This window comes from Dipodomys spectabilis, unplaced genomic scaffold (assembly GCF_019054845.1).
Source record: "Dipodomys spectabilis isolate Male_0828 unplaced genomic scaffold, ASM1905484v1 ptg000036l, whole genome shotgun sequence".
NCBI classification, from domain to species: Eukaryota; Metazoa; Chordata; class Mammalia; order Rodentia; family Heteromyidae; genus Dipodomys; species Dipodomys spectabilis.
Genome location: NW_024870713.1, coordinates 2,679,551 through 2,701,995, shown reverse-complemented (window position 1 = coordinate 2,701,995; position 22,445 = coordinate 2,679,551). Strand labels below are relative to the sequence as shown.

General features: G+C 45.2%; 1 protein-coding gene across 1 annotated transcript; it reads left to right on the top strand.

Moving 5' to 3' along the window:
- The first annotated feature begins 990 nt into the window (after positions 1-990).
- Positions 991-22,208, top strand: Mgst3 (microsomal glutathione S-transferase 3). Its single transcript, XM_042677326.1, has 6 exons — positions 991-1,098; positions 14,649-14,775; positions 16,957-17,030; positions 18,551-18,608; positions 20,785-20,857; positions 21,957-22,208. Exons 2-6 carry the CDS (start codon positions 14,659-14,661, stop codon positions 22,127-22,129), a joined length of 495 nt encoding a protein of 164 aa, XP_042533260.1. The 5' UTR covers positions 991-1,098; positions 14,649-14,658; the 3' UTR covers positions 22,130-22,208.
- The last annotated feature ends 237 nt before the right edge of the window (positions 22,209-22,445 follow it).

Sequence of the window (22,445 nt, the reverse complement as noted above, 5' to 3'; positions counted from 1 at the left end):
TCCATCTTTTGCTCTGGCTGGACTCTCTCAACCCTCCACTTCTGTCTCTCATGTAACTGGAATTACAGGCATGCATCACTATGCCCAGCGTGTGCATATTAGAACTAGATATCCAAAGATATCAAAAGACAAAGAGGGGAAATGAACTGTGTCACTTATGAGCAGGGATAGAGTCCAAAAAAAAAAAAATGTCTTCATTACTCGACTTAGAAAATGGTAATCCCTCTGTACAACACTTTAATCATAACAATACAATGATATTTTTTAAAGAAGTTGCACCTGACACCGATGGCTCACACCTGTAATCCCAACTACTCACGAGGCTGAGATCTGAGGTCAGGGTTCCAAGCCAGACTCGGCTGGAAAGTGCTTGAGACTCTCACAAACTACCAGATGCTGGGAAGGGGTGCGGCGGCTCCAGGCTGTAAAGCTCCAGCTCGAGGACAGCGCCCGGTGGGCGGTGAGTTCAAGCCCCAGGACCCAGGAGGAGGGAGCAGGAGGAGTTCGCAGCCTAACAACTTGTATTAGTTGGGGAAACTCACCAGCCCTGACAGACCCGAGTCTTTGCACTGACACGGTGTGGAGACTAGGCTCGCCCCCGCGGGACAGCCGGCCTCGGGAACGCGCCTGCCGAGCACGCGCAGCGCGTGCCAGTGTGGCCCGACAGTGCCCCGCGCCCGCGGCCGCTGAGCCACAGCCAAACTACGGTGGCTCTGCAGGGAACAAATTGTGCTCGTGACACCGCCTTGCAAGTTCTAGCTGAAGAGGAACTGATTGAAAACAATGTAGGATAGCGGCCATGAAACTTGGGGAAGAAGCAGGCAGATACGTGGATTTGGGATAGAAAGAGTAACCCTGAAGGCAACCAGAGCAGGAAAAGAACTTAGTCTCCGCCTCCCGGACACGGGTCCAGCCAGGTCTTAAATCCTGGCGCAGTGCGCCGGCTCCGCGGGCTCCGCGGGCTCCGCCCTGGGGGCGTGGCCTCGCTCCCGGGGCGCGGGCGGGGCCTGCTCTGGCCTGTTCTGGAGCCGCACCCGAGCCGGGCCGAGCTGAGCTGAGCTGCGCAGCTTCGTTGTGCACCGGGCGAAGGTAATCCAGGTGAGTCCTAGCACCTGCAGGCTGCAGAAAACCTGATCTACATGAAGCAATTAATTGCTTGCCACCCGCCATAGCCTTGATCTCAGCTAGCCAGAACCGAACGCGATCTCTTCAACCTCCCTCCCTTTTCTGTAGAGTTGAGCTCGGCATTTTCCTCCCCTTGACCTCCATCTGTCCTGCACGCTTTCCCAGTATAGAGCAGGTTTGGACTATTTATGCAAGACCCGGCGGCAGGATCTGTGATGCAGGTTGATGCTCAAGGTCAACCCTTCCTCCTGTCCTTTCTTTCCTCGCCTCCTCTTGGGCTGTGCGGTCCTGAGACTCCCTCTTGCAGTCTTCTGAAACCCACCCGACCTCGAACTCCGAGGATGGACAATGGGGACACTGCGGAGGGGAAAGTTGGCTGCGCCGGCCTGAAGCGCCGCGCCCCTGCGGTTGTGCTGCTAAGAGTCTTTGGGGACAGTCTCGGAGGAATTGGGTTTCTTTTCCTCCTGCTGCAGAGAAGCAGTTGTATTAGAACCTACTGGAGGGCTGCCTTGCAGCTGGAGAGTCCTCCGGAGAGACTGAGGAGGAAAAAAATACTCATTTGTCTCTTCCTTGGGTTTAGGAAACTTCTTATCTGGAGTCTCTGCTGGGAGGCCCAGAACCCCGGGGTAGGGTGGAGAGTGATGCTGGGCGGTAGACAGGGCTGGAGATTCATTTATGAGTCATTGCCCGAAGTTGTGGCTTCTTGCTAATACTTTCCTTGAGAGTCACACATTTACAAGTAGCCTAGGAGACTCATGGTGGGGGGGCGGGGGGGAGGGAGGAAAAGCAGGATGGACGGCTGGGGGGATGGGAGAATGCAAAAGATTGGAGCCTGGGGAGTTAGGGCTTCAGTCCCTGAGCTGGAGGGAAGAAGGTGAAGGGAAAAATGATTCCTGCGCTGCTGTGGGCCTCGGTTTGGTCTTGGCAGAAGAATCGCTGCAGATTTTAGGGTGGGAACTGGAGCAAGGACTTCCTTGGGAAAGGAGTCTGCAGTGCCTGGGAGGCACCCAAGGTTACTAGTCAGAGTTACTGGCATGTTTTATTTCAGTGGACCGACTACGGCGAGGCTTATCGCATCGTAGTCAAGGAATCAAAAATGTGTGTTCTGACAGGGGTTAAATTAAACTGGGGTTAAATCAAACCAACATCTAAAATCCAAATAACTTCCACCCTGGGAAGACACTGTTAAGCTTCTCTCCTGACACAATGTTACAGAAATAGAAAACTTTGTCAAGTGATTCTTTCTTTTTCTGTAACCAATGTTACTATATATAAAATGACAGTGATACTGTAGCCAGCCACAGACACTGCTTTACAGAGGCATGCTATCATTAAAAAACAAAATCTTGCAGGGGGTGGTGGCATGTGCCTATACTCCCAGTACTTGGGGAGGCTGAGGCAGGAAGATAGCAAGTTTGAGGCATATTGGCAATTTGGTGAGAACCTGTCTCTAAAGTAGTAATAAGCCAATAAATAGGGAACAAGCCATGTGCTGGTGGCTCACACCTGTATTCCTAACTACCTAGGAGAATGAGATCTGAGGATCAGGGTTGGAAGCCAGCTCAGGCAAGTTCATAAGACTCTTGTCTCTAATTAGCCACCCCAAAACATGAAGTGGAGCTGTGGGTCAAAGTGGTACAGTGCTAGCCTTGGGCACAAAAGCTTAGGGACAGCACCCAGGCCCTGAGTTCAAGTCCCAAGACACATACATACATACATACATACATACATACATACATACATACATAGACAAAACTGGAGAAGGGCAGCCTTTCCCTTTACGTAAATTTCCTGCTGCTGGCCTAGAGTTCTGGGGGAACAATCAAGAAAAGGAATCTTCTTACCTGAAGTTAGCACAAAGAAGACACACAGCGAGAGAATATTGGAGAGCCCCAGGGGCAAACTGGAATGAGACAGGTATCAAATCATCTGTCAAAAATAACTTAGTGCTTGCTACACAGTTACACATATACATGCATATACATATGTACATGTAGATAGGTAAGTGAGTAGGTAGGTAGTTTTTTTTTTGTTGTTTGTTTGTTTTTTGGTCAGTCATGGGGCTTGAATTCTGGGCCTGGGCACTGTCCCTGAGCTTTTCTGCTCAAGGCTAGTGCTCCACCATTTTGAGCCACGTGCTACTTCTGGTTTTCTGGTGGTTAATTGGAGGTAAAGAGTTTCACAGACTTTCTTGTCCAGACAGGCTTCGAATCATGATCCTCAGATCTCAGCCTCCTGAGTAGCTAGGGTTACATTAGCATTAGCCATTGGTTTGTTTTTTATTTTTTTTTTAATTTATTTTTGGGTCCAGTCGTGGGGCCTGTACTCTGGGCCTGGGCGCTGTCCCTCAGCTCTTCAGCTCAAGGCTAGCACTGCCACTTGAGCCACAGCGCCACTTCCAGCTTTTTTCTTTTTGCTTATGTGGTGCTGAGGAATCGAACCCAGGGCCTCAGGCATGCAAGGCAAGCGCTCTGCCACTGAGCCACCTTCCCAGCCCTGTCCCTGAGCTTTTGTGCTCAAGACTAGCACTCTACCACTTGAGCAACAGCTCCACTTCCAGCTTTTTTTCTGGTTAATTGGAGACACAAGTCTCAGACTTTCCTGCCTGGGATGGCTTCAAAACTGTGATCCTCAGATCTCGTTCTCCTGAATAGCTAGGATTATAGGTGTGAGCCACCAGTACCTAGCAAAATGAAACTTTTTTTTTTTAATGTGGATCTTTCCCAGTCCCTCCACCCAACCCCAATTAGAAACTTCACAGGCTTTAGACAGTCACAGGCTTGGAGTTAATTATTAGCTCTCTCCTCTTGTTAACATATTTTATACTCTAGAGAGGATCTGAGAAGGTAGAAAGATTTCAAAAGAGGTCAGGTGTTGTCTAACTTGCTCTTCAACCTCTTAGAGAGACAGTAGAACCGAGGGTGAAAGCTGGATTCTGGAGCCAGACTGCCTAGAGTGTATTATGTTAATCCAGACTTTGCTCTGTGGTCACTGTGTGATCTTGGGCAAATTATTTAGCCTCTCAGATGTTCAATTTCTTCACTTAGGGATTGGAGGTAACTAGACATCATAGAAGTGCTAAGGGATTTAATGAATTAATATTAATGAACAGCTTTGAGCAGGATTCAAATAAGCATGCTAATGATGTGCAACAGGCACTAAATTCTGTTTGACAGATTGGTTTGATAGCTACCTAATTCCAATTATATATATTTTTTATTTTTTGGCCAATCCTGGGGCTTGAACTTGGGTCATGGGTCCTATTCCCAAGCTGCTTTTGCTCAAGGTTAGTGCTCTACCATTTAAGCCACAGGTCCACTTCTGACTTTTTTTTTCTTTTTTGGTAGTTTATTGGAGATAAGAATCTCATGGACAGATGGTAAGGGGAAACAAAAGAGGAGGCAACAATGCTTGATAAGAAATGTACTCACTACCTTACTCATGTAATTGTAACCCCTCTGAATGGTATTTTCACAATTAAAAAAACATTAATAAAAAAATAATAATCTCATGGACTTGACTTCTTGGGCTGGCTTCAAACTGTGATCATCCAGAGTAGCTAGGATTACAGGTGTGAGCCACTGGCACCAGGGCCAATTATTATTGTTAATAATAATTGTTTTCCCCAGTACTAGTAGCTCACACATGTAATCCTAACTACTCAAGAGGCTAAGATCTGAACATTGTAGTTTAAAGCCAGTCCAGGCAGGCTTAGAGACTTTTATCTCCAACTAACCAGCAAAAAAAGCTAGAAATAGAGGTATGGTTCAAGTGGTAGAGCACCAGCTTTGAGGGAAAAAGTGAGAGCACAAGGCCCTAGGTTCAAGCCCCAATACCTGCGTTTATAATGATAATGATAATGATAATAATAATAATTGGCTTCTCCCACTACTATTCTTCCTCTAGTCCGTCTCACCTCCCTTCACCTTGGTCACCTTGATCTACTTTATTCTCCGTATGAAAGTCAAACCTTTTCCTTTCTGCAGACCTACCTGTGTGCTTACTTTTTCCTTACTTCTCTCACACTTCACTATGGTCCTTTAAGGCTTTCCTCTCCAGCTGTCACTCCTGGTTTCTGATCTCCTCTATCTCCTCAGCATGCACACACACACACACACACACACACACACACACACACACACACACAACTTGACGACTGTTTTCTGGAGGATCTTCCTTCTCAGTCCTGCTCCTTCAGTGCTGCCTGGGCTTAGCCGTGGATGAACAAGGGCAGCCATCATACTGAGAACTCACTGAGGCAAGTGTCTTCTATGTAAAATGCTTTGTGCTGCACTGAGTTTACCAAACTACCTTCATTGAATGAATTTGGTGATCTCACCTCACCCCTTTCCCCTTTAGTATCCCTTGCCATCTCCCCATTCTTTTCCTTGTGCCCATCCTTTTCCCAGGGAAGATTCAGTTCTAGTCAAGCATATGTGTTGTACCTTATCAGACAAGAGTCCAACTCCAGAAAAGAAAAGGAAAGAAAAAAGATAGGAAAAGAGATGTTTATTTACATGGCTTTAACAGAGTCTGTACCAGCACAAGCTGGTCCCATATAACCAAGGACCATTTATTTGACTCTGAGCTTCACGCTAAGCCTTTGCTCCCCAAACCCCAGCCAGCAAGCACAGTGGTGTATTCAACAATTGTTTAGAATACCAACAGTTCACTTGAATGTTGTATATGGCTAAGCTGTGGCTGCTTAACTGTTTGAGTGTGACTGGCTTATAGTACATTTGTTCCTCAAGGGAAAATATTCCATCCTCATAATTCACTTCCACTTTGTCAATATACTGCCAACACATGAATGAGGAATGGAAGAGTGTGGGATACTGGGAAAGACCCACATTATGACCTGCCTAATGTGTGCCTCATTTGAACTTATAAGCAAGTGCTGGATAATGAAGTTCCTAATCAACTGGCTTTTCATATTCAGCCTTTGGAGAAATGTCTATCAAATGTGTGTTATCATTTGGGGACAATATTTAGAATTTTTTCAGGGGGGAGGCTGCTTTTTTGTGCTAATACTGGGGCTTGGACTCAGGGCCTGTGCACTGTCTCTTGTTCACTCAAAGCTAGCACTCTATCACATGAGCCATGTCTCCATTTCTGACTTTCTTCTAGTTAAGCAGAGAAAAGTCTCATGAATTTTTCCTGCCTGGGCTTACTTTGAACAATGATCCCAGATCTTAGCCTAGTAGCTAGAATTATAGGTGGGAACCACCAAAAGTTACTTCTTATTTTTTTTTTATTTTTTGGGTCCGGTCATGGGGCCTGAACTCTGGGCCTGGGCGCTGTCCCTCAGCTCTTCAGCTCAAGGCTAGCGCTCTACCACTTGAGCCACAGCACCACTTCCGGCTTTTTTCTTTTTGCTTATGTGGTGCTGAGGAATCGAACCCAGGGCCTCAGGCATGCAAGGCAAGTGCTCTACCACTGAGCCACTTTCCCAGCCCCCAAATGTTACTTCTTATCACCAAGGCTTTTCTTCAATGTCTTTCAAGTCCAGTGGCCTAGGTTGTGATTTAGTCTCAGCACTTGGGAAGCAGATGAAGGAAGATTAGAGGTTTGAGGTCATCATGGACATGAACAGTGAGACCCTTTCAAGAAAGAGAAAGAAGGAAATAATGAAGAAATGAAGTAGGAAGAGAATGGAAAGGAGGGGAGAGGAGATGTCTAAGTAATCATTTGAAGATTTGGTGCTGTAACTTGCTGATTCACAAGTGATAAGCTATTGGGCCCAAGTGACCAAGTGCATAAAAACTGCCTTTGTTCCATTTATGCAATGCCAATTGTATCCTGGGGAATTTCTGTTAGCAGCCAAGAAGGACTTGGGTAAACAGTGAATGACAGCCTCGTGTGGTATGTTGCATTAGAGCTGTAGTTCACTACGTTTCCTGGGCAAGCCTTTCTCTTAACTGAAGAAACCCTGCCCCAGTGAGATAAGGCCAAAAGTGGCAGGCAGAAGCAGGAATCAGGGAAGGGTGAGTGAAACTTTAGTACTAGAATCATTGGGTTTATAGGACAATCTGTTAGCAAAATTCCTAGGGGAAATTACCTTAGCCAAATATCCTACGAAACCTGGGGTTTCTTACTGAAACACTGGAATAGAGTTTGACCAACACTATCACATTTGAAGCCTAGGTTTGATCTCTAAAGTGACTCTTTACAGTGGTCCCTTTGCTTCTTTAACCTCCTCTGCTGTCTACTGATGGGCTGTACAGTACCCTTGTCCTGAGGGCTGTTCCACCACCACCTCCCTCCTCCCCACTCCATCCCCCAAGACTCTACTAATTACCTGGACAAATCTTGTCCTCCTGAATTTCCCCTCCAGGAAATCCTCCAGGCCCTGGGGGTTCTCTGCTGTCCTCCTGGCCTATATGTCATCTGCTTAAGATACTGTTCCTAATTTTCTTACTCCAACTTGATCATCCCTGACAAGCAATACACTCTTGGATAAATTTTAAAAGTTACAAATAGAGTTGCTACTGTGCTTTTAAAAGGGGGCATCCAGAAAAATCTACCATTAACATCAGATCTTGTGGTGAAAAACTGGATGCCTCTTCCCTACATTGAGGAAGAAGGTAAAGATGCCTGTCATTGGTCCTTTTGTTCAGCATATTATATGGATGAACTGTTCGAAAGATCCTGGGAACTGGCATATAGCTTAATGGGAGATTATTTGGCTAGCATGTGCAAGGCCCTGGGCTCAATCTCCAGCACCACAAGAGCAGTAATGTAGAATTTAAAGACCCTGGGTCTAGCTCTGGCCTCCCCTAAACTGGTGTGTCCTGCCCCTGTTCCTCTCCCTTTGTCCCTGGAGCAGAAGTCCAGGATGTGACCCAACTGCCCCAGAATTACAACAAGCTTTGCCAAGGGTTTCTCCTCATTGCAGCCCAGCTGGAGGAGGAGGTCCTCCCATTTGTGGGTAAGAAGCAAGCATATCGGCATAGTAGCAAAAAGAGTGGATAATCCCAGGGCTAATGGCTGAACTTTTTTTGCTCAAGGCTAGTAGTCTACCACTTGAGCCATAGCTATACTTATAGATTTTTTTGTTGCTTCATTAGAAATAAGAGTCTCACCGGGTGCTAGTGGCTTGCACCTGAAATTTTAGCTACTCAGGAGGCTGAGATTTGAGAATTGTGGTTCAAAGCCAGCCTGAGCAGGAAAGGCTGTGAGACTCTTATCTCCAATTAACTAACAGAAAACCAGAAGTGGTGCTGTGACTCAGAGTGGTAGAGTGCTAGCTTTGAGTAAAAGAGCTCAAGGATAGTGCCCAGGCCTAGATCTCAAGCCCCATGACCACCACCACCAACAACAAAAAAAGAGTGGATGTCAGTGTCCATGTATTTGCATTCAGATCCCAGTTCTGCACTTACCAGCTATGGACCATAAGCAAATTATGGAACTCCTCTTTGCCTTTTCTCATGTGAACAATGGAGATTATAAGAATGATAACTACCACACAGGATTTCTTTGAAGAGTGTTGATCTATACTGTCTGTCCCAGTGCGTGGCATGAAAGAAGCCGTCTAGTTCTTCTAGTTGATATTCAGCATGCAATGATAATGTTATTTCCTGTTCTGCTATTTCTGCAGAAATGGGATGAAATTTCATGAGAGGCTCCTTGGAGGTCCCAATAAATCCCTTAACAAGCTTTTCATTTGAAGTGATGTGATCATTCAGAATGTGAGGTAGAACTGATCCATGCTCTTGGAAGTGATGGTCCCCAAAAAGTCATCTTACAGCACATGAGCATCTCTCCTGAAGCATGGGAAGCCTTAAACTCTGGCTCATTTGACCTAGTTGGAAGGTCTTGTCTGATAATATGACCATGTAGAAAGACCACCAAACACAGAGTAAAGTCTCAGGAGAAACTAAGCCATCTTGTCTACTTCTATCCTGAGTCCTCTGCTAACACTGAATGGAGTCAGACTTGTGACAGGCTCAGCTGCAGCTGAGAACTGCAGAACTCTCTCTGGCCTCAGAAACTTCAGATTCTGGGGATACTTCAGGAGAAGGGGGACCTCAGTCTACCACTGTGGTGGACTATGAGTCACCAAGACAAGACCGTGCTTCTGGATAAAATATCTATCCCCTGCATTTTTTCCTTTGTTTAGGGGGGGAAGGAGGGGGTCCGGTCATGGGGCCTGAACTCTGGGCCTGGGCACTGTCCCTCAGCTCTTCAGCTCAAGGCTAGCACTCTACCACTTGAGCCACAGTGCCACTTCCGGCTTTTCTTTTTCTGCTTATGTGGTGCTGAGGAATCGAATCCAGGGCCTCATGCATGCACGGCAAGTGCTCTACCACTGAGCCACCTTCCCAGCCCCCTGCGTTTTTTCTTTTTTGCCTAAAACTAGTTCTGAAAAATGTGGTCTTTCACCAGAACCATCAGAATCATCTAGTAACTTGCTAGAAGTATATATTCATAGCTCCACCAAAGCCCGAGGAGATCAGAATCTCTGAGAGTGAGGTATGTTCTAACACACATTCCAGGTGATTCTGATACCACTGAAGTTTGAGAACCACTATATAGACAACAGAATAATAGCACTCTATTGAGTATATCTGCAAACAAGCAGCTTCTATCTTCTGCTCTCTGTCCTCAGAGAGCATATGGAACCATTTTCGTTTTTTAGTCTTTAAGTTCATGATACCACAGCTAACTAACCAGGGGTGCTAGCATTCAGAGGCAGAACCCAGAACTATGCAGAAGAGAGTCTAAGCTAGACACTGGTGGCTTATGCCTGTAATCCTAGCTACTGAAGAAGCTGAGAACTGAAGGTCAAGTTTGGAAACACCCCCAGGCAGACAAGTCTAGAAGACTCTTATCTCCGATTAATCAGCAAAAAGATGGAAGTGAAGCTGTGGCTCAAGTGAGGAATCACCAGCCTTGAAAAAGCACCACTTGGAAAAAGCCAAGTGAAAGCTTGAGACCCTGGGTTCAATCCCCACTACCAGGACAAAAAGGAAAAAAAAGAGTCTAGGGCAGAGTTTCTGCCTTCAAGAACTTTATCTTGTTGGAGCTATAAAAGGGTTGCTAGTGACACTGGGCAGGTAAGGCAAACACTAACAAGTAAATTCCAAAAGACCGCTCGTATCAGAGGGAGGTTGTGTGTCACTTATCAGTTCTCCAAGCCTGTCCCTGAAAGCTATCTGCTAGGTCTGAACTTGCACAACCCAGGGTGTGGCCAGGGCTGCCTGGGGTGTGATCACTGTGAACTATGAGCTACTTTCCTGTTCTGTGCATTCTCTATTCACCGAAGCCACTCTGCAGGCTGGAAATACCCATCTCTTCACCCTGGAGTCTCAGAAAATAAGGGTTTAGTGAATGTTGGTGTGTTTTTTAACCTTATTTGAATTAAGTGGATCCTTTCTTTAAAGGGCAAACCTTAACCTTTTTTTTTTCTTTTTTCTTCTTTTTTTTTTTTTTTGGTGCCCATTCTGGGGTTTGAACTCAGTGTTCCTGAGCTTTTTTCCTCAAGGCTAGCACTCTACCACTTGAATCACAGCTCTACTATTTCCTGCTCCACTGGAGATGTAGATCTAGTAGACTTAACTGCCACACCTAGCTTCAAAGCACAATCCTCAGATCTCAGCTTCTTGAGAAGCTAGAATTACAGACTTAGCCATGAGTGCCCAGCAACCATTTTTACTCCATATTGGATATATGTTTTCCATAGCGCTCTATGTTGCAACCATCAAGCAACAGACTCTGGGCTCACTTTTCTGTTCATTTTCAGTATTTCAAATGTCCTCCATAATCCTGGTTCTCCTTGTCTCCATCCAGGTTCATTCAATAAATACATACCACCTTCACAAGGAGAAGCCTTCTGAAACACCTAGAAGATTTCATATTTACTCTGAAAAAAAGAACTAAGTAGTAACATCTTTTTTAATATAATTTATGATTATGATTATTATTGTGTTTTAAAAAGGGGTTACCATTGCCTAACTCAGGTAATCAGTACAGGTTTTTGTTTTTGTTTTTGTAGGTTGTGGGACTTAAATTCAGGGCCTGTACATTGTCCCTCAGCTTTTTCACTCAAGGCTAGCATTCTAACACAGCCACAGCTCCACTTCCACTTCTGGTGGTTAGTTGAGGATAGGGGTCTCAGGACTTTCCTGCCTGAGCTGGCTTCAAACTGTTTTCTTCAGATCTCAGCCTCCTGAGTAGCAAGGATTACAGGCATGAACCAATAGCACCTGGTGTGAACATAGTTCTTTTTGGACAACTTCCTTCACTGTCCCCCAGTTTCCCCTTCCCATCCCTGCCTACAAGTTGCACATAGTGTCTTCTTCCCTCAATAACATTAATTTCTAATTGTAGATTGTCAAGCAGTTGCTTTACAAGTGTTTTTGTCTTTTTGTTTTTACCTCCAATGGAGACATCAACTCAAGAGACTCTTTGTCTTGCCACTTAGCTAACCCTTGGAAATCAGGAAAGCATGGTTCGTGACTAAGCCACTTCACTCATGTTGTCTTGGCCTTCCTGGAGTACTACAGTGATATTAGCTTTGTCAATGATTCACCTGAGCCTCTGGACTTGCAAACCCTGACCAAAGCAGATGTGATTATTTTATGGCCATTAATCAGGCAGCTTCCGGCAGAGTTACAAGGCAGGCTCATTTCAGTCTTATTTCAAAGAGCTGTTCAGAATCCACACTCTGTTTTAATAATTAGTACTGCAGATTCCTACTTGCACTAACTTTTCTAGACTTAGGAAGAGAAGGCAAAAGGATATGGAGGATAGCCAAGTCTCTTGATCTCTGCAGCAGGATGGAACAGGGCAGGGCAGGGCAGGGCAGGGCAGGCTCAGCTGCTAACCTGGAGGCCTTCTGTGCTGAGTCATGGAGACAGCCCTGCCCAGGCTGGGTTCTATTCCCCCAAGGGCAAGTGAACAACACACCAGGAGAAAACTGGTAAGAATGTATGGACCACAGTTGGGGAGAGGATAGATCTCTAGGGCTTAGGTCCCAAATATTACTGTCCAAACTAAGAAACTTAAAGACCTGAGCTGCCTGTCCACTCCGAGTTCCATATTGAGAAAGATGCTCCCCACTCCAGTGTCAGTTCAACTCTCAATTTTTCAATAGGACAGAAAGGGGACATTGGAACTAGATGAATTTGAATGTGACTCTCAGTTTCTATACTTTCTGTTTTAGACTTTGTGGGTAAGCCCTCAACCTTTTGAGAATCCCTTGGAAAATAGGGATAGTACTAACCTGTTGGTTTGTTTGTAATTTCGTGTAGAGACTTGTTGCAGAATGATGATCCTTCTCAATTGGCTTCTAGGGGAGAATGAAGCTAGATACTTAATGGGGATTTAATGGGGATGGATATCTTTTTTGGGGGGGAGGGGGGCCCGGTCATGAGGCCCGAACTCTGGCCCTGGGCACTGTCCTTCAGCTCTTCAGCTCAAGGCTAGTGCTCTACCACTTGAGCCACAGCCTCACTTTCTTTTTTGCTTATGTGATGCTGAGGAATCGAACCCAGGGCCTCATGCATGCAAGGCAAGCGCTCTACCACTGAGCCACCTTCCCAGCCAGGAGCCAGTGGCTCATGTCTATAGTCCTAGCTACTATAGAGACTAAGATCTGAGGATCATGGTTCAAACCCAGGCTGGTCAGAAAAGTACAAGAGACACTTCCAATTAACCACCAGAAAGTTCAAATGCTAAAATACCACCCTTGAGCAAAAAAGCTAAGGAACAGAGGCCAGGCCCTGAGATCAAGCTCCCAAATCAGCACAGCAACAACAAAAAAATGAAAGCAGAACTCTGTAAGAGCTCCTGTCCTGTGACAGTCTTTGAGCCAGTTAAAAATCTCTTGACATGGTGTAGCTCTTCCTTGTGTCCTATGGCACTCCAGGCTTTCCATATAGGACCCAAAGCTTAAAGAAGCTAATGGATGGGCCTAACGACCAACTGAGATGCTCTCTCTGATACCCAGTCTTTCTTTCTTTCTTCCTCTTTCCTCTTGGAGAAAAGAGCACTGGGAAATGATCTGGGATTAGCTTTTTCTCTAAGCTTTTAATTATGAAGATTTCTAAACCCACAGAAACATTGAAACAATTGTACCTTGAATGTTCATGTGAGATCCCAGTATCTGTTTTATTGGCCTGTATGGTCGTTTTTTAATGTATTTCAAAATAAACTGCAGATCTGAGAACATTGTATAACAAGTGTTATAGGCTCTGGAATCATGCTGTGCCTTCAATACACTGGAACAAGGACTATCTCTACTAGATAAGGACTTTCTTTACTGGCATGAGATTTCTTCTGCCATGCTAGCACCTGCTCCAGGATCAGGATCAAAGGGAAGCCACAAGTCTCTGACTTCCCATGGCTTCCCTCCAGAAGCCAAAAGGCTTTGTATCCTATCTCTTTCTCTTCTCCTTCTTATCTTTTCCTCCTCCTTCTTTCTTCCCTTCCTCCCTTTCTTTTTTTTGTCAGTTGTGGGGCCTGAACTTAGGGTCCGGGCACTATCCCTGAGCTTTTTTGCTCAAGGCTAGCACTCTGCCACTTGAGCCACAGCTCCACTTCTGGTTTTCTGGTTGTTAATTGGACCTAAGCGTCTCATGGGCTTTCCTGCTCAGGCTGGCTTTGAACCACAAATCTCAGATCTCAGTCTCTTGAGTAGCTAGGAATAAAAGCATGAGCCGACACTGCCCAGCTTATTTCTCCTTTTTATTGGTCTGGGTGTGGGACCTGAATCCAGGATCTAGACACTGTCCCTGAGCTTTTGTACTCAAGGCTAGTGCTCTACTACTTTAGCCATAGCCCTATTTACAGCTTTTTGCTGGTTAATAGGAGATAGGAGTCTCAGGACTTTCCTGCTGGCTTTGAATCACAGTCCTCAGATCTCACCCTCCTGAGGAGCTAGGATTACAGACATGAGCCACTAGTGCCACTGTCTTCTTTCCTTTCTTAAATCCTTTAGCATTTTGTCATGCAAACTTTGTTGGCCATACCATTCTACAAGTATGACAATGACATAGGTAAACCTTGTAAATATAACATTGGGCAAAAGACCTTGAACACAAGAAAATACATGATATATAATTGTGAATGTACTGCATACTTGACTAAGACTAATTTTTTAATTTCATTGTACAGTATACAGTATATTTCCACTGGCCTCTTGGACACCTATCTTTTTTATCTGTATGTGCAATGCCCACTGTAAGCATTATACCCACCTTTGGCTCTCAGCTCCATCCAGACCTGAGCTCCTCCCAGCCCTGGAGTTCCCGCCATACAGCTGGCCCCTCCCTCTCTCCACCCAGACCCACCTGAGCTCCCGTCTCCCTCACTTCCTACCCCCAGACTCTGCTGCTACCTAGATAGCAGAGGGTACGTACCTTGTGCTCCCTCTCTGGGGGAAATATGGCTCTTCTAATAAGCCTTGTAATAATCTTTCTCCTGTGCCTGCCTGCCTCTGCATGGTCCCCTGGATTGATGTGATGGATCCTTTCACCCACAGAGCTGGGATAGTATCTAATGTAGTATACTTTCTTCCACAGAGTCCACAAGATGGCTGTCCTCTCTAAGGAATATGGCTTCGTGATTCTAACTGGTGCTGCCAGTTTTGTGATGGTACTCCACCTAGCCATCAATGTTGGCAAGGCCCGCAAGAAGTATAAGGTGGAGGTAAGAATACAAACTGATGCTTTTATAGGCTTGTCTGAGGCCCCAGGTTTCTCCAAGGGTTTGTTTTCAGTCATGGAGGAATCAGTAGAACATGATAGCAGTTTTAGAGATGTGCCTCTTAGAAATTCTGCTTCTCAGTATGGAGGTTCCTCAAAAGACTCCACATAGAGCTCCCCTATGACCCAGCAATCCCACTTGTGCGCATTTGCCCAAATGTTTACAAACAAGACCGCACTAAAGCTACCAGCACGACTATGTTTATTGCAGCATTATTTACTATAGCTAAGATATGGAACCAACCCAGATGCCCCTCAGTAGATGAATGGATCAAGAAAATGTATATATACACAATGGAATTCTATGCCTCCATCAGAAAGAATGACATTGCCCCATTTGTTAGGAAATGGAAAGGCTTGAAAAAAATTTTATTAAGTGAAGTAAGCCAGGCCCAAAGAAACATAGGTCCCATGGTTTCCCTTATTTGCAATATCTAGTAAATGTCTGAGTCAAGCAGAAAAGGTCAGATAAGGTGATGTTAGGGAAATGAACCCTAAGATATATATTCAAATGGTTTTTTTTTTTCTTTCATGCGATTGTTTCTAAGAATTTATAAGATTATTTCTTTGTTGCTTTGTATGTCCCTCCCCCACAGTATAACCCCTGCTTTCACTGTATTTGATGTTGGTATAATTTGTGGAGGGGAAGGGGAAAAACAAATCATTTAAATAGGGATACAGGTGGACCCATTGCAACAATGAGATGTACAAGTTGTTATGTCGAAAACAAACTTTACAACTTTGGGGTGGGGGGGATTCGGGGGGCGGGGGGGGGGGGAGGATGGGAAGGGATGGGAAGGGGAAACAAAGGAGGAGGCTACAATGCTTGATAAAAAATGTACTCATTATCTTGCCCATGTAATTGTAACCCCTCTGTACAGTATTTTCATAATAAAAAAAAGAAATTCTGCTTCTCACTGGTGGCTCACGCCTGTAATCCTAGCTACTCAGGAGGTGAGATCTGAGGATCAGGGTTCAAAGCCAGCCTAGGCAGGAAAGTCCGTGAAACTCTTACCTCCGATTATCAACCAGAAAACCAGAAGTGGCACTGTAGCTCAAGTGGTAGAGTGCTCGCCTTGAGCTGAAGAGCTGGGGGACAGCACTCAGGCCCAGAGTTCAAGCCCCATGACCGACCAAAAAAAAAAAAAAAAAATTCTGCTTCTTTGTAGCAGGAAATAAGTGAAAAATAGGAGGCCCTGCTAGGGAATAGTTTTCATCTCCTCTTACTTTGTCTTCTCCATAGAAAAGTCAAGTCTACTGGGACTGAAATGATCTGCTTTTGGCTAGAGCCTTTTGTTAGGGAAAATGCTGCTTGCTAAAGAGAATTAAGTAGCAGCATGGTATCCTAATGCACTGCTTAGCAGAAGGTGATTTTCCTGTTTTCCAGTAGAGAAGCTATGTGGAGCTTAGCCCAAGGATTAGCCTTTAGATGCAGGAAGGAGATCTATTAAATATTTCCTTTAGTTCTAGCTAATCTAGAAGGGATGCTTTCTAAAGTTGTCCCTGGTGAGCAATTAGACATCTGTTTCTGTTTGGACTCTTACACATTTCACTGGAGCTGCTTTTAAAGTTTCGTATCTAGATTTCTTCTTCTAATGGACACTCCAATAAAATGTTTACACCTTCAATTATCTGTTCCCCCATTAAGGGAGTTCTTAAAAGGATGCAGTATATGATGTCTCTTGAGAAGGAATTTATTCTCTGTGGTGTCTTTTTAATGCAGCTGTAATGCACCACTGATGCATAGTATCAGTGGAAAGCACTGGTTTGGTACAAGCTGTTTGTAACTCTTGTGCAACCACAGCCCAGAGATACATATTCTTGTGGCTGGATATTTAATACAAACCTTGAGAGCTGGTGGTATAGCTCCAGTGGTAGAGTATCTATCTATCAAGCAGGGCACCTTCAAACAGCAGTACCATAAAAATAACAGTTGTTATTATAACAAACACTGAACATGCCCTGAGAGTGAAAACTCTGTCACTGTAAATATTTAAGCAGATAACAAATGACTTTCTCCAAGTGTCCAGTAGAAGCCGTTTGAGGTTGTATTGTTTTCATGGTTACTTCTAAGTGTCCACACTGAGTGCTTGACCATTTGTTTATATGTGCTTCATTTTCACAGTATCCTGTCATGTACAGCACAGACCCTGAAAATGGGCACCTTTTCAACTGCATTCAGAGAGCCCACCAGAACACGTGAGTGTCAAGCTTCTATGTACCAAAGACATGGACAGAGTGGGCTGTTCGTTTACTAAACAGAACAAGAAGGATCATCAGGGCACTTCATTAAAAGCATCACTAGCTAGGCACAGTGGCTCCTGCTTGTAATCCTAGCTATCAGGAGGCTGAAATCTGAGGATTGTGGTTCAAAGCCAGAATGGGTAGGAAAGTCTATGAGACTTTTATCTCCAATTAACCACCAGAAAAGCCAGAAATAGACCCTGTGGTTCAAGTGAAAGAGTACCAACCTTAAGCAAAAAAATCTAAAGGGACAGCACACAAGCCCTGAGTTAATGCTCTAGTACACACACACACACACACACACACACACACACACACACACACACACACACACACACACACAAAATGTGGCTTAGTGGTAGAGTGCTTGCCTAGCATGCATAAAGCCCTGGGTTCAATTCCTCAGTATCACATAAACAGAAAAGGCAAAAGGCTGGACGTGGCACTGTGGCTCTAGCGGTAGAGTGCTAGCCTTGAGCAAAAGTAGCCCAGGGACAGTGCACAGGCCCTGTGCTCAAACCTCAAGAGTTCAAGCCTCAGGACTGGCAAAAAAAAATAAAAAATAAAAAAGGCAGGGGGAGAAAAGGTATCACTACAAAGTTATATTTATCAGCAGATTATTCAGAGTTTTTTTCTGGCTGGGAGCTGGTGGCTCACACCTGAAAACCTTCCTACTCAGGAAGCTGAGCTCTGAAGATTGTGGTTCAAAGCAAGTCTGTGAGACTTTTATTCCCAGTTAATGACCAGAAAACAACAAGTGGAGCTGTAACTCAAAAGTGGTAGAGTAGGGGCTGGGAAGGTGGCTCAGTGGTAGAGTGCTTGCCTTGCATGCATGAGGCCCTGGGTTCAATTCCTCAGCACCACATAAGCAGAAAAAAAAGCCGGAGGTGGCGCTGTGGCTCAAGTGGTAGAGCGCTAGCCTTGAGGTAAAGAGCTGAAGGACAGCGCCCAGACCCAGAGTTCAGGCCCACAACTGGACAAAAAACAAACAAACAAAAGTGGTAGAGTACTAGCCTTGAGCAAAAGAGCTCCGGGACAGTGCCCAGGCCCTGAGTTCAAACCCTATGACACACACATACACACACAGGCACACACACACACACAAAGTTTTTTCCATTTTTGGAGAAGTTACTTGATAACATTTTCAGAAATGACTTCAATGCTGCACTGTTGTGTAATATTGACATCAGAGCCCATTCCTGGTATTGAACTTCCATGTCCCAGAGAATAAGAGAGTTTGTAAGGAAACCTATGCAAATCTGCCAACCCGTCCTCATGAGTATCGAATATAAGGTCCTTTTGCTCAGCATGTTCCCCTCTGCAAAGCAGAAGAGGAATGGGTACCAGAGTTGGATTTCCCTCCTGTCTGTGCTTTTATTCTTAAGCTGTTAACCTACACGTAGGAAAGTAAAAGTCTCTCTGTTTTGCATAGACATACTTAAGGCTACCTTTTTAAAAGTTTCTCTCTATTCCAGGTTGGAAGTGTATCCTCCTTTCCTATTTTTTCTAGCTGTTGGAGGTGTTTACCATCCGGTAAGTTTCCAGGAGGCAATTTATCTGTTTCATTTATAGTTCACTAAGCTACTGGGGATACAGGTAATAGTGAACATTGAATGAGCACCATCAGTGTAGAGGTACCAAGTTTTCAAGAGGGTTTTTTTTTTAATCTTTTTTTTTCCTTTTGTCAGTCATGGGGCTTGAACTCTGGGCCTGGGCACTGCCCCTGAACTGTTCAGCTGCAGGGAATCACTCTACCACTTGAGCCTCAGAGCCACTTTCGGTTTTCTGGTGGTTACTTGGCAGATAAGTGTCTCATGGACTTTCCTGCCTGGGACTGACTTTGAACCACAATCCTCAAATCTCAGCCTCCTGAGTAGCTAGATTACAGGCATGAACCACCAACACCCAGCTTATTTAATCATTTCTTACAAAGTTTTTTTTTTAAAGTAAGTAGTCCCTCCCCTTTTTTTATGGTGCTGGTCCTAGAGCTTGAACTTGAGGCCTAGGTACTGCCCCTAAGCATTTTTTGCTCAAGGCTAGTGCTCTACCACTTAAGCCACAGCTCTACTTCCAGCTTTTTTTTTTTTTAAGTTAATTGGAAATAAATGTGTCATGGACTTTCCTGTCTGGGCCAGCTTTGAACCTTGATCCTCAGATATCAGCATTCTGAGTATTTAGGATTACAGGGGTAAGCCACCAGTGCCCAGCTATCCCTGCTTTTACAGATAAGCTGGACATCTGTGGCGCACACCTGTAATCCTAGTTACAGGCTGAGAAGCCAGGCTGGGCAGGAAAGTCTGTGATTCTTAGCTCCAATTAACCACCAGAAAAGGCCAGAAGTGGCACTGTGGCTCAAGTGCTAGAGTGCTAAACTTGAGCAAAATGAGTTCAGGAATAGCACCCAGGCCCAGAGTGCAAGCCCCAGACTGGTGCAAAAAAAAAAAAACACGGGGCTGGGAAGGTGGCTCAGTGGTAGAGCGCTTGCCTTGCATGCCTGAGGCCCTGGGTTCGATTACTCAGCACCACACAAGCAAAAAGAAAAAAACTGGAAGTGGCGCTGTGGCTCAAGTGGTACAATGCTAGCCTTGAACTGAAGAGCTGAGAGACAGCGCCCAGGCCTAGAGTTCAGGCCCCACGACCAGACAAGAAAGAAGAAAGAAAGGAAGGGAGGGAGAGAGGGAGGGAGGGAGGGAAAAGCTTCTTTGATAATATTTAACTTTCATGAGATCAAAAGCTACAGAGTTGAAGAATCTTGACTTTGAACCCAGGTTTATCTGGTTCTAAATGTTCATATCCAGTGGCTGTTTTTATTTGCCATGTTCATTCATTCATCCACATTCACCATTTGGGGTTACAGCAATGAAAAAGAGACAGACACTGGTTTCCTGGAGCTTCTCTATTAGTGGAGTCCCAAACAGAAATCTAAGAATGTGGTATGTTAAGTGCACAAAGACAAACAAGGGAAGGAGAGGACAAGGCAATTCTGAGCGGTGTGGTCAGGGCAGAGGGCTTTCTGAGAGGGCAGAGTCAAAACTGGTGAGGAAGCAGGAAAGTACCCATGTCTGGTACATCCAGGAGTCTGCCAGGTCTGTGAGATAAGCAATGGGAAGGCTATGGATCAGGAAGAGGAGCAGGCAGCAAAGCCTGGGCAGCAGTGAGAGTAGACACACTCAGCTTGAGAGGCCTCCGTAACAGCTGAAGTTCATCTGGGCCTATTATTTGCCATTTGGGTTTTGCCATGGACAGGAAGTGTTCTCCTTTTAGGGTAATAATTATCCTCCATATAGATTCTGACTAGAGTTCTGACCCTTCATACTCCTAGTTCCTAACCTTTCGTGGCCCTCATGAGATAACAAGACTTTCTCTCTAATCCTGACTTTTGGTCAGCTTTCTCTTCAGACTCACCTTGAGGTCCAAAGTCTGCCTCTCTTCCAGAGCTCTAGTCCATGTTACCCAAGTTGTCCAGGGCAAGGCAGGAGACTCCAGTCCACCAGCCAGCCCAACTAGCAGGCCAGTACCTAGCGCTTGGGTCTGCAACCATAGGTCTTAGGTTTTCCTAACTGAAACACAAATTTTAACTTTACTGGGAGTATTTTAGCAAATCCATGGAATTATTAACTTGTTTCTAACATAATATGCACTAAACCCTAGGTGTTAGTAAAGATTGGTAATTTTTAATGTAAACACTAACATACTCTTTTTACCTTAGCGCATAGCTTCTGGCTTGGGCCTGGCCTGGATTGTTGGGCGAGTCCTTTATGCCTATGGCTACTACACAGGAGGTAAGTACATGTTGACATCTACCAAGGTAACTTTAAATTCTTTTTTTTTGAGTTGGAGAGGGGGCCTTACTCTGGGTCTGGGCGGTCCCTCAGCTCTTCAGCTAAAGGCTAGCACTCTACCACTTGAGCCAAAGAGCTACTTCCGGCTTTTTCTGCTTATGTAGTGCTGAGGAATCGAACCCAGGGCCTTATACATGCAAGGCAAGCACTCTACAACTGAGCCACCTTTTGTGTGCTAATGTGTGTGTGTGTGTGTGATTTTTTTTTGGTAGTACTGCTGTTTGAGCTCAGGGCTTGGTGCTTGCTGTCACTCAAGCCAGGCTTCCATCTCTGTTTTCTGCAGTTGTTTTTGAGATAGGGACTTTCAAACTTCAGCTGAACTACATTTTAAAAAAAAAAGGGGTGAGGGGGGAGCTGGCACCAGTAGCCCATGCCTGTAATCCAGCTACACAGGAGGCTGAGCTATGAGGATCATGGTTCAAAGCCAGCCTGGGCAGGAAAGTCCCTGTGACTCTTATCTCCAATAAACCACTCAGAAAACCAGAAGTAGTGCTGTTTTGCTCAAGTGGTAGAGTGCTAACCTTGAGCTGAAGAGCTGAGGGACAGCGCCCAGGCCCAAAGATCAAGCCACCCAACCAAAAAGAAGAAAAAAAGGTGGGGGGAGACTTTTTATTTTATTTTATTTACTTATTTTTTTTTTTGGGTCCGGTGGTGGGGCCTGAACTCTGGGCCTGGGTGCCGTCCCTCAGCTCTTCAGCTCAAGGCTAGCGCTCTACCACTTGAGCCACAGCGCCACTTCCGGCTTTTTTCTTTCTGCTTATGTGGTGCTGAGGAATCGAACCCAGGGCCTCGAGCATGCAAGGCAAGCGCTCTACCACTGAGCCACCTTCCCAGCCCGGGGGGAGACTTTTTAAAAGCCCTAGATCAGAGTTGCTTTAACAATAGGGGCCAGGCCATTGTGACATGTAATGGCATGCATTATCTCACACAGGGACTGTTTGCAGGCTAGAGCAGATGGTCAGATGTTCAGACACGCATGCCCTGATAGAATGGCTTGTGGATGCTCTGTTGGGTAACTTGCTGCCTTCTTCTTTTTCAGACCCTAGCAAGCGGTATCGAGGAGCTGTGGGGTCTTTCGCCCTTATTGCCTTGATGGGCACAACCGTGTGCTCTGCCTTCCAGCACCTTGGATGGGTTAAAACCGGCCTAGGCAGTGGGTCCAAATGCTGCACTCACAATTTACAGGGGCTTCAAAACCCTCGCTCATTTTAAATGACTTACCTTTATGTTCAGTTTTTTTTTTTTTTCTAAATATAATAAAAACTTAACTGGCATTGGCCTCATACCTAAACCTTCTGACTCTAGGTCTCATTTTTTGTTTGTTTAGGTTTTGTTTTGGTTTTTTTTTTTTGGTTTTGATGCCACTCTTGGGGCTTGAACTCAGGGCTTTTGTGCTCAGGGCTAGTACTCTGACACTTTGAGACACAGCTCCACTTCCAGCTTTTTAGGGTAGTTATTTGGAGATAAGAGTCTCACAGACTTTCCTGCCTAGTCTAGCTTTGAACTGCACCCCTCAGAACTCAGCCCT

Excerpts from the sequence above, each read along its gene's own strand:
- Mgst3 (XM_042677326.1), top strand. The coding sequence starts at position 14,659 with ATGGCTGTCCTCTCTAAGGAATATGGCTTCGTGATTCTAACTGGTGCT. Across the intron at positions 17,031-18,550 it reads CAGAGAGCCCACCAGAACAC|GTTGGAAGTGTATCCTCCTT; the intron begins GTGAGTGTCAAG and ends TCTCTATTCCAG. Across the intron at positions 18,609-20,784 it reads TTGGAGGTGTTTACCATCCG|CGCATAGCTTCTGGCTTGGG; the intron begins GTAAGTTTCCAG and ends TTTTTACCTTAG.